The sequence below is a fragment of the Anomaloglossus baeobatrachus genome, chromosome 3, assembly GCF_048569485.1.
Source record: "Anomaloglossus baeobatrachus isolate aAnoBae1 chromosome 3, aAnoBae1.hap1, whole genome shotgun sequence".
In the NCBI taxonomy this organism is placed as follows: domain Eukaryota; kingdom Metazoa; phylum Chordata; class Amphibia; order Anura; family Aromobatidae; genus Anomaloglossus; species Anomaloglossus baeobatrachus.
Genome location: NC_134355.1, coordinates 49,931,146 through 49,942,399, shown reverse-complemented (window position 1 = coordinate 49,942,399; position 11,254 = coordinate 49,931,146). Strand labels below are relative to the sequence as shown.

Sequence of the window (11,254 nt, the reverse complement as noted above, 5' to 3'; positions counted from 1 at the left end):
CGTACCAAGACTTTACTCAAAAAACAGAGTTCAGATTCGGAGTTCGGATACTCTACATATGCAAACCACTCACAAGAGCATCGCTGTGTTTGGGTACGCTCGGTGCTCAGTCCAGTGCGAGCCACTTGCAGTGTTTGATCGGCTTGCAATGGAGGTAAGAACAGTGTGATCAGCTGTAGTGTGCAACCAAAGAAAAGAAATGGAAAAACCCCGTCCACCCCTGGGAGTGATCTGTTTATGGCTGGCTGCATGTGGGCAGGAGCCTGAATTGCCGAATTAGTGACTTCCATTGTGGTTCAGGTGAAGTCCGGGTCCCAAACCAAACTTTATCGTAAGTCCGGCTGAACCCGCCGAACTGAACATCCAGGGTCCACTCATCTCTGCTCATATTTACTAGACTATAGAGAAAACAAGTCTCATCGTAGCGTTCAGGTATTTTGCATTTTATTGAATTTAAAAGGCCAAATGTCTGAAAGTTTCCCCAATTTGAAGCCAAACCATTACCCGGTATGATCCCCTATACAATTCCATATTAGCAACATTAAATTGTAGCAATTTTAACATATGTCAGCAGTCTTCAGGTCATCTTGTTGAGGCACTGGCTTTGTGTTGAGGGTTAGTTTAATGCAGATTGTGAAGGGTGAAAGCTTGGAAAGAAAAATGAAAACGGCCCCAAGGGAATATTCAGATGATGATTCGGTGTAACTATAGGGAGTACAAAGCAGCAGATGCCCATGAGCCCTGGGAGTCTACAGGGGCTTCTGTATTTTAAATGACACATGCTTGGGTACCAAGGTATGGATATTCCCTACAGTGCAAAAGTTTTAGGCAGGTGTGGAAAGTAATGTTGCAAAGTAAAAATGCTTTAAAAATTGTGTCAATACTTAATTTTTTATATATTTAAAATAAAGGGTTAAACCTGCGCTGCCATGAAGAATCAACAAGTGGTGTGAAGTTGAACAGTGATCTACTTGTACGTTTTTCGGAGACAGGAAAATCTTCTTCAGGATACACAGATGTAGGAGTTGATTTTCCTGTCTCCGAAGCGCGTAGAAATAAATCAGTATTCCACTTTACACCCCTTGTTGATCCTCTACGTCAGGGCGGGTTTAACCCTTTCTTTTACATCTACAATTGATCCTCCATGAGAGCCATGGTAGCCGTCTCCAGTGTGCCTATATAATGGTTGTGACTGCTCACAACCCTCCAAGATAATTAATTCCATGAGCAATTCCTAATCCTTTAGAAGGATAAGACCCTGTTTTGCACGATTGACTCTCTACCACATCATCTCCATTAGTTATTTTTTTATCAGTAAACAAAATTCAAAGAGAGTGGAAAAAGGAGAAATCTAAATCACATCAACATTTGCTGTATATTTGGAGTTATTGTTCTGCTAAATAAATTTGGAGCCAATCAGATGTTTCCCTGATGGTATGACCTGATGGATAGCTATCTGCCTGTATTTCTCACCACTGAAGACTCCAATAAATGAGCAACATTGAGGACTGTAGAATTAGAAGTTGGCGAAAAAAATCAGCCCAGCAGTTAAGACACATCATTGTTACTTCCCTTCAAAATCAGAAGCTGTCCAGCAGTCAATCGAGCCAGTGGACATCAGCCATACCCATCAGCTCTTCAGAGACGTATGGCTAGAAGACGCCTTCACGAAAGAATTGTAGCCAAAAATAATACCTTCGACATGCAAAAAAGCCCAAACTACTCAACTATGCATGAGAACATTGGAGCGGGGGTGCACAAAATGTCCAACATGTAATGTTCACTCTGAAATTCTACAGCAGGACCACAATCCCAAACATACAGCCGATGACAATAAGACCTAACTTCATAAAGAAGAATAAGAAGAGCTGGAAGTGGTGGTACAGCCCCAGAGAGCCATGATCGCAATGTCATCCAGTCTGTCTAGGATTACAAGGAAAGACAGAAAGATTTGTTCAAGCCCGCATCCACAGAAAATCTGTGGTTAGTTCTCCAAGATGTTTGGTACTACAACCATGCCACATTCCTTCAAAATCATCTGTGTGCATATGTAGAAGGTGGTCAAGACAGCCCCACTTCTACTAGTTGCTGTATTTAAGTGTAATGTGTGTTTTAGACCATTTTAAAGTGTAATCTTTGCTGTGTCATATGCATAGGAATAGATAGAGAGTTTGTTGATGGCAGGAAGAGTAATATGCAGCTGGGATACCTCTGCAAGTTGGACCATGAGAGAATCCAGACTTTAGCCAGACCCATAAGAAGGGAAGACATCGCCTGAAGGAGGCCAGCCGCCCCGTGCCAGCAAAGAAGTTCCCTCCGGCCTCGCTTGGAGAAATACGTGCCAACGAATCCTGCTGTCCCTGGAGAGAGATGGTCACACATGAAGATATCGTGAGTCTGCATTCATGTACGTTGGTTAGGGCATAGTGTAGGCTGCAGTCATTAGAGCGTGGTAGCCGCGTGGCCACAGTAGTGGAGGCAAGTCAGACTGTTGCATAGTGTAGCTATGTGTACTTTTCATGTTCTGCGCTGTTCCCACTTTGTCTTGTGATAGTTGAGACAACGGCTGTATTCCACCCCAGCTAAGCAATTTACCTGTTTATTACTTCTGTAGTTCCACATACCCCCTGTCCACTGCCTCGTTGCAGTTGCGTATCCCCACCTGTAAATAAACCTTGTTTTCCTGTAGTCTTGTGCCACAACTTGCTCTGCATTATGGTGGTCCCTGGTGGTCAGTCCAACCAAATATTGATTTAATTTTAATTTTTCTTTTATTTGTTCACTTTTTGTTAATAAAAAAAATAACTATTAACACTTCTATTTTTTAAATCATTCTTACTGTGCAGCATTTGTCTACACCTGCTCAAAATGCTTTCACAGTGCTATACAAAACCATTATATGTAAGCCTAAGATCTACTGAGGAATGCCTAAGAAATACCTCAGTCTCAATAGCAAGGAGCACGGGGAGTTTGGGCTTTTTGTTTCTGTTAGTTTGAAAAATAGATCCAGGCAGGGCAGTAGGAGGATGTAGGAGGAACTCACTTCTTGAAATAAAAAAGTAGGTCATACACCGTAGATTCTGTAGAGAGACATAGAGCTTTCGTTGTGCACCATGTACCATGACAGTGACACACTGTGTTTTCTGCTCTAAACATTTCAGCATTTCTTTATGAAACATATTTTTTCTTCAGTACGTATGAAATAATAACACATTAGTCTTAAAGTAAAAAAAAATAATAATCTACGGTTAAGCAAGTTATTGATTATTTAAAGATAAGTGGCACAGGACACCATGCCGTACTCAAGGCTTTATAGTTTATGTAGCGTGCAACAAAGTAATTCTTCACTAGATGTTGAGTGAATATTGTCCAGATATTTACACCATTCTAAATAATTGATAGACAAGAGTGTGCAACTTTTTTCAGAGCTTCCGTAGAAGTGATAAGAGATAGTCGCCTATGTGCTGTGCTCTCTACTTTTACAGGTGTCATGTTGGTGGCTATGATGTGACTGGATAGGGACCCATAAGCTGGCCCTCAGACTAGAAAGGACCCTGATCTGACCATCAACCCAGAGGTTCACTCGATGGTAGTAAGGTTTGGGCTCCCAGTGTGTCCCTATCTCCTGTCCAACACCCTGATGTAACAAGCTCCATAGCCACCACCCAAGGGTCAGGCTGGGACAGTAGTCAGAAAACCCAACCGACAAACAGCATGGAAGGGGACAACAAAACTAACACACCCCAAATACAAACACAGGGAACTAAAGGGAGGCATATGGGAGGTAAAAAAGGTTAAGGAAAGGTAACAAAACAACAGGGTATATCCACACCAAACAACTGAAGACGACAGCAGCGACAGCGGCGGCCACCTCCTTCCAGCTCAAGACCAAGCTCCAGATTAAATTTTGAATAACCGGCACCCTCTGCAGGAAGCAGAGGGTATTTATCCAGGTTGAGAGTGGTCATCAGTAGAAACATCTGATCAGGGGTAATGAGATTGCTGCTAGCAAGAAACCTGACATTAACCCCGAGCATGCCTAAAGGAAAAAAACACATTTAATGTATAGATTCTCCGATGATAATAAAAGACTCGGAGCCTGAGCCTGTCAAAGGGAGACGACCGTGACAACAGGTCCTCGTTCTGAAAATAGGTGCCGGACGCCGAACTCGCATCTGTCCGATATTAGAGCATATTCTATGAACATGCAATGAATATCCAAGATGGGAATCTCGTTTTAAGGCCATCACAAAATTATTTTATCTAAAAATGCTATCGGTCCTTGCAATCTTTGTGGCCATTCTGGATGAATTTTAATCTAAGTGTATTTTTGATCACCAATTGTTCGGCAATCATACAACCAAAATACCAAGGTAGGGCATACTCCAAAGTAATGAGCCCCATAATGTTTCCACTGAAATGTGAATAATCCCATGGGCAGGAATGAAATATTTTTAGTAGAAAGCCAGTGGAGAACTCCCAGGCATATGTCCAGAGAGTGTATAGAAGACATCGGACAAGAAGAGGACATTTTCCTTCCAGATAGAACGACATTTTCTCTATGATGAATATTGCAGTTCCGTATATAAAGATTGCCCAGATGCTGCTCACACCTATTAGTTTCCAGCTGGAGGTGGCGGCCAAATCCCAGGTCGCTGTAAACAATATTTCACATAAAAGTCCATGAATTGCATAGATGTACCACCGCCAGAGTCCACTGAGACATCCAGATTTCTGTTCCTGGACAGTCATTGTTTAGGACTTTAGGTGGAAAATCGCATCCTGAGAAACCAAAAAAATAGTTAAAATATTAAAGATCATTAATAAAAAATAAACATCTCAGGTGCTCATTCAGCTATGGAACATAAGAACATCATCGGCTATCCATAGGACCCGCGATACCGGGCTCTAAAATGTCCTGTCTGAACGGAGTGGTGTCCAGGCATGCGTACCGTTACTCCATTCATGCTCCATGGCATTGACGGAGAAAGGTAAAATCTGTCCTTGGCCATAGAGATTGAATGGAGCAGTAAAATTAGTAAGCTACATTGTACAATACAAGCATAGTGGAAGGATTTCTAGAAATCTCATACCCACTGTGCATGTGCGTCCCGCAGCGTAAAACTGACCTGCGGTGCGACTCTCCAAGCCATAGCATGTCAATTCTTTGCTGTGGAGACGCGAGTGTTCTCCGCAGGGAGAACATAGCGTGAGACTGCAACTGCCCGTGCTCGGATCGTGGGTATGAGCAGCAGTGCTCTCCTACGGAGGAGACTCGCGGCCCCGCAGGTCAGACCCGCCGCATCCAGGACGTAGCAGGTCCTGATAGTGTGCACATACCCTAATAGTCTTCCCATGTGGCTTGCCAAAGAAAGCCAAGCAAGGCCACCAAAAATTGTTTGCAACTTCAGTCTAGCATTAAGTGAGTATCCCATAATGTCACCAATTTTTATCCTGAAAAAACTCTTTTAAGGAGTGTCAAAAGGGTCCTCTTGTCCCACATATGGGCCTTCTATTACAAGTCTTCAAATTTCGTTACAGTGCAAATTCTTGCTATATAAATTCAATATAATTTTATTATTATTACTTATTTATAGAGCACCATTAATTCCATGGTTCTGTACATGAGAACAGGTTGCATACAAAACACTAATATATATTACAATGAATAAGCTAAGGTTCTGTTCACATGTCCAGTAATCATCCGTTAGAATGGATCTGTGGTGACCCAGAGGCTTCAGTTGCCACAGAGGTACTGCATCTCAGCCAGAGGTGTGGTATTCCATCCTGGGTAAGGAGGAGGTCACAACCGGTTCATGCAAAGCATGACAACCTCACTTAGTAACACTTCATCAGACATGGCAAGGGCGTGATTATATCCAAAGCCAAGCTGGGGGGGTGGAGCCTTACAAGTGGGAACAGATTCATTCAGTCAGTGGTGGAGTGTGGAGAAAGTAGGAAAGGAGTAGTGGATGAGTGAAGTCCCGAGGTCTGGAGCTGGTACCACTCTGCCCGGGCACAGACAGAAGGGGTCCTAGAAATCATGGGGGTTAACCTTCCGTGGCCTTGTTCCAAATATAATCTGCAGGTGATAGGACTTGGTCGCAACACAGGGACTGGTCCCTAGGCTAGAGGAGAAGAACCTATGTACTCCACTAGCAAAACCAGCGGCTGAGGTGACTTCAAGCACGGAAGCCACAAACCGCACACGAATTTGCTAGAAGGTAAAAAAAAAAAAAAAAGGGAAGGTGACCCAAACGGACCAAGGGAGAGCTTCACGCCACCCAACAGGGTCCACGGGCACTGGCACAGAGTTCAGTGAGCAAGGGCACAATGCAGGAGGGTGAAGCAAGCGACAACACGACCAGGGAAGCTACACTTAAGAAAGATGCACCGGAATCAACCCCCAAACTACCCAGGATCAGCTAGAGCCCATCACAGTAAAGCCCCAACACTCCAAAGGCGGTCACTGACATCGTGTTAGGTTGGAACCTGCTACAGTGAGTAAAAACCTTGAGACTGCATCTCTGTGTCGCTCTGTTATTCGCCTGTGCATCCAGCCCAGCAACCCCTGCCATCACCTACTACCACTACCCCCATCCGCCCTGGGGCCCAGCTCTACCTGTGGGGAGCTGCACCATCCAAGCTGCGTCACTATCTGCCCCGGGGAGCCCCATCTCGCAGCAGCGGTACCTAATTTGCCGCATACCACAGGTGGCGTCACGAATAAACTGTCATCATCCCCTTCCTATTCCCTAAACAACACCAATGGGGTCACGGAGATGGGCCACGCCACCGCGGCACCCCAGGAGCAGACCCGCTGCCCAGTAACAAGTCACCCCAGGCTCCGGTGTGGACGTGTCAGATCCATTGTCCAATATATTGGGCAGACACAACTTTTTTGCTCGTTTTGAAAAAATTAGATTTTTGTAGGTTCCGTTTTTATGGGTTTTTTCTAACATTGGAGTTTATGGAAAACATATTACTATTTTTCTTCCATTTGAAAACTGATCCAGTAAGCAAAAAACGGATCCTTTACAGATGAAAGAGAGACGAATGGCTCACTAGCAATCATAAATCGGTAGTGGATCTGTATAGACACCGGTGTTAAAAAAATGCAACCTACAAAATCAATTTTTTCAAAAAAGACAAAAAAGTGTCTGCAGGACTTTTTTACCAATAGATCTGTTATAACGGCTGACTACTGGACATATGACAGACCGGTACAGAGGGGACAGGGCTCAGCCCTTGTGGGTTTACAATTTACATTATCACAACATGCAACTGCAATTCACATCTCTTGACAGAGTATCACAAAATCATATTTTATTTTAAGGTTTGTTATCTTAATCAGTCCTCTTTGAATATGCCGATTAAAGAGGAAAAGTAAAGCAGGACACATCTGTCATGGAGTACCAGCAGCCGTATCTGTGGACAGCAGTGTATGGAGCAGAAGCAGCTGGGAAAATGTATATATATATATATATATATATATATATATATATATATATACAGTACAGACCAAAAGTTTGGACACAACTTCTCATCTCTAGAACAACTGTTAAGAGGAGACTTTGTGCAGCAGGCCTTCATGGTAAAATAGTTGCTAGGAAACCACTGCTAAGGACAGGCAACAAGCAGAAGAAACTTGTTTGGGCTAAAAAACACAAGGAATGGACATTAGACCAGTGGAAATCTGTGCTTTGGTCTGAGGAGTCCAAATTTGAGATCTTTGGATCCAACCATCGTGCCTTTGTAGAAAAGGTGAACGGAGGGACTCTACATGGCTGGTTCCCACCGTGAAGCATAGAGGAGGAGGTGTGATGGTGTGGGGGTGCTTTGCTGGTGACACTGTTGGGGATTTATTCAAAATTGAAGGCATACAGAACCAGCATGGCTACCACAGCATCTTGCAGTGGCGTGGTATTCCATCCGGTTTGTGTTTAGTTGGACCATCATTTATTTTTCAACAGGACAATGACCCCAAACACACCTCCAGGCTGTGTAAGGGCTATTTGACTAAGAAGGAGAGTGATGGGGTGCTACGCCAGATGACCTGGTCTCCACAGTCACCAGACCTGAACCCAATCGAGATGGTTTGGGGTGAGCTGGACCGCAGAGTGAAGGCAAAAGGGCCAACAAGTGAAAAGCATCTCTTGGAACTCCTTCAAGACTGTTGGAAAACCATTTCCGGTGACTACTACCTCTTTGAAGCTCATCAAGAGAATGCCAAGAGCGTGCAAAGCAGTAATCAAAGCAAAAGGTGGCTACTTTGAAGAACCTAGACTATAAGACATATTTTCAGTTGTTTTATACTTTTTTAAGTATTTCATTCCACATGTTTTAATTCATAGTTTTTATGCCTTCAATGTTAATCTACAATTTTCAGAGTCTTGAAAATAAAGAAAACTCTTTGAATGAGGTGTGTCCAAACTTTTGGATAGTACTGTATATATATATATAAAGTGTGTCCACCCATATCCTGTCCACCGCCATTAACTTGAGAACGGCAGCAGCTATAGGCATAGAAGTGGTGTCTAGGTATAGTAAAGTATCCATGTACTACGCAATGAAACTACCTATAGCGTCACTTGGTGGAAAACAACGGAGTTAGCATTTTTATCTCGAAAACGGAACGAAATAGAGAAAAAAAGTGAATTTCAAAGTTGTAGGGCCTCATCAATTCAATACAAATCAACACCTTGCATACAGAAATGCTATGATATGAAACCCATGACCCCCCCCAAAACATTGAATGCTGGTCATGCATATGGCACTCATTTAACTTTGATGCTTAACACTAGAACTACTGAGGTAGTCATTTTGACTACTTTGCACTATGTATTTCTATATAGCTGTCACAAGTCCAGTAGTTCTAGTGTTAAAGTGTCCCTCGTCAGCTGCAATGCACATCTGGACTCTGGACAGCATACTGTATCTTGCTGCACGTTGTGCAATATGGTAGGTGACACGTTTGCACAAGCATCTGTGATACGTCGTCGTAGGTCCTGCAATGTTGGTGGAGGGGTCGCATACACCTGCTTTTGATGTGACCTCACAGAAAGAAGTCCAATGGGGTCAGGTCAGGTGAGCGTGGAGGCCACCATACCCAATGACTTGTAGGAAGGTCTCCATAGGGTATCGCTTCACGTCCACAGCCTTGTGAGTTTTACACGTTCTAATCATATCATTTCTGTATGCAAGGTGTCGATTCGTATTGAATTGATGATGCCCTACAACTTTGTAATTCACTTTTTTTCTCTATCTTGTCTGTTTTCGAAATAAAAATGCTAACTCCGTTGTTTTCCACCAGGTGGCGCTATAGGTGGTTTCATTGCGTAGCGCATGTCTACTTTACTATACCTAGACACCACTTCTATGCCTATAGCTGCTGCCATTCTCAAGTTATTTGCGGTGGGCAGGATATGGGTGGACACACTGTATATACAGTTTATACTGTATGTATATACTGTATGTATATATATATATATATATATATATATAGCCTTGTGGGAGAAGATGAAAAGTTGTACGTAATACATTCATTGAGATCCCTGCCGTTCCAATGCTTAGGAGCCTTTATCTGCGCCCCTATATTATACTGCCCACGGTTAGAAATACAGGGGACAGGTCCTTTTTAAAAGTAGATAAGCTGCACTACCGTGGGCAGAGATAGTGCTGTTTTGGAGAGACATACAGATAGGGATCTTACAATTCACTTTTCCATGTAACTGACCACAAAGTCATTTTTCTATGATAATCCTCAGTGCAGAAATTGGCAGCGCATCACGTTACTCACTTATTGATCTGTAGACATTGAACTAGATAAGATAGGACGAGAAGTGTCACGACCAAGCACAGTGGTAAATGATACCGTCCAGGGTCAAAAGTCAAATTAATGTTTTACTAGAGCTCAAATAATGGGGTTACTGTACATGAATGTGATATCATCAACTGTAACAAGTGACACAGGTAATGGGAACTGCAGTGGATTTGAGGCACAGCAGATTTTAATTTATAGATGTAAAGTGTAATTGAATTTATAAACTTTATACACCAAATATAAGGAATGAGAGTGGTTCATTGATTTGAAAAATATTTGCCCCAGAGTATATTTGTGATGCTAAATGCATTTTGCTGCTACTTAAAGGGAAACAACCATCAAGATTTTCATATATAAAGTAAAGCCAGTGCTATACTGGTGCTCGGATGCTGGATGTAAGCATAGCTTCAGTTCTGAGATTGGATGTTTTATTTCACAAATATGTGCAAGTAAAGTTCCAGCAATGCACTGCTATTTGATTGACAGGTGCAACAGGAAGGAAATATTTGGGTCGTGTCTACCTATCTATGCCTGCCCCTGTCTGCTGCCTGGTCTTGGTAGATGCTAGACTGTATGGGCTCCTTCCAGGTTTGAGTCATTTCTGTCACGTGATAGGGGGGTGTTCGAAATGCAGACCATACAGTCTAGCATCTACCAAGGCCAGACAGCAGACAGGTGTGGGAATAGATAGCAAAGCCCGACTCACATATCATTTTCCTGTTGCACCTGTCAATCAAATAGCAGTACATTTCTGGATCTTTACTAAAACCTGCTTTACATGCTGCAATTAATCGAGTGATCGCATTTGCGATCGCATCCGCCCCCATCGTTTGTGCGGCACAGGCAATTTGTTGCCCATGTCGCACAATGCAGTAACCCCCCTGTCACACAAACTTACTTTCCAAACGACCTCGCTGTGGGCAGCGAACATCCACTTCCTGAAGGGGGAGGGACGTTCGGCGTCACAGCGACGTCACACAGCAGCCAGCCAATAGAAGCAGAGGGGTGGAGATGAGCGGGACGTAAACATCCCGCCCACCTCTTCCTTCCGCATTGCCGGCGGGACGCAGGTAAGCTGTGTTCATCGTACCCGGGGTGTCACACAGAGCGACGTGTGCTGCCACAGGAACATTGAACAACCGGACATTCGATTTTTAGAAAATGAGCGACGTGTCAACGATGAACGAGAAGGTGAGTATTTCTGCTCGTTCATAGCTGTCACTATGGATGTGCGTCACTTACGACGTGACTCCGCCGACATCTCGTTAGATATATCATAGCGTGTAAAGCCCGCTTATCACATATTTCTGAAATAAAACATCCAATCTCAGAACAGAAGCTATGCTCTCAGCATCCGAGCACCAGTATAGCACTGGCTTTACTTTATATATGAAAATCCTGCTGGTTTGTTCCCTTTAAAGAGGTTGTCCA

General features: G+C 43.4%; 1 protein-coding gene across 1 annotated transcript; it reads right to left on the bottom strand.

Moving 5' to 3' along the window:
* Window positions 1-4,140: 4,140 nt before the first annotated feature.
* On the bottom strand, window positions 4,141-4,752 carry TMEM229B (transmembrane protein 229B). Its single transcript, XM_075338010.1, has one exon. The coding sequence runs from the start codon at window positions 4,750-4,752 to the stop codon at window positions 4,273-4,275; it is 480 nt and encodes a 159-aa protein (XP_075194125.1). The 3' UTR covers window positions 4,141-4,272.
* Between the last annotated feature and the right edge of the window lie 6,502 nt (window positions 4,753-11,254).

What these genes read in the sequence shown, in the direction of transcription:
- TMEM229B (XM_075338010.1), bottom strand. Translation starts at nt 4,752, where the DNA reads ATGACTGTCCAGGAACAGAAATCTGGATGTCTCAGTGGACTCTGGCGG.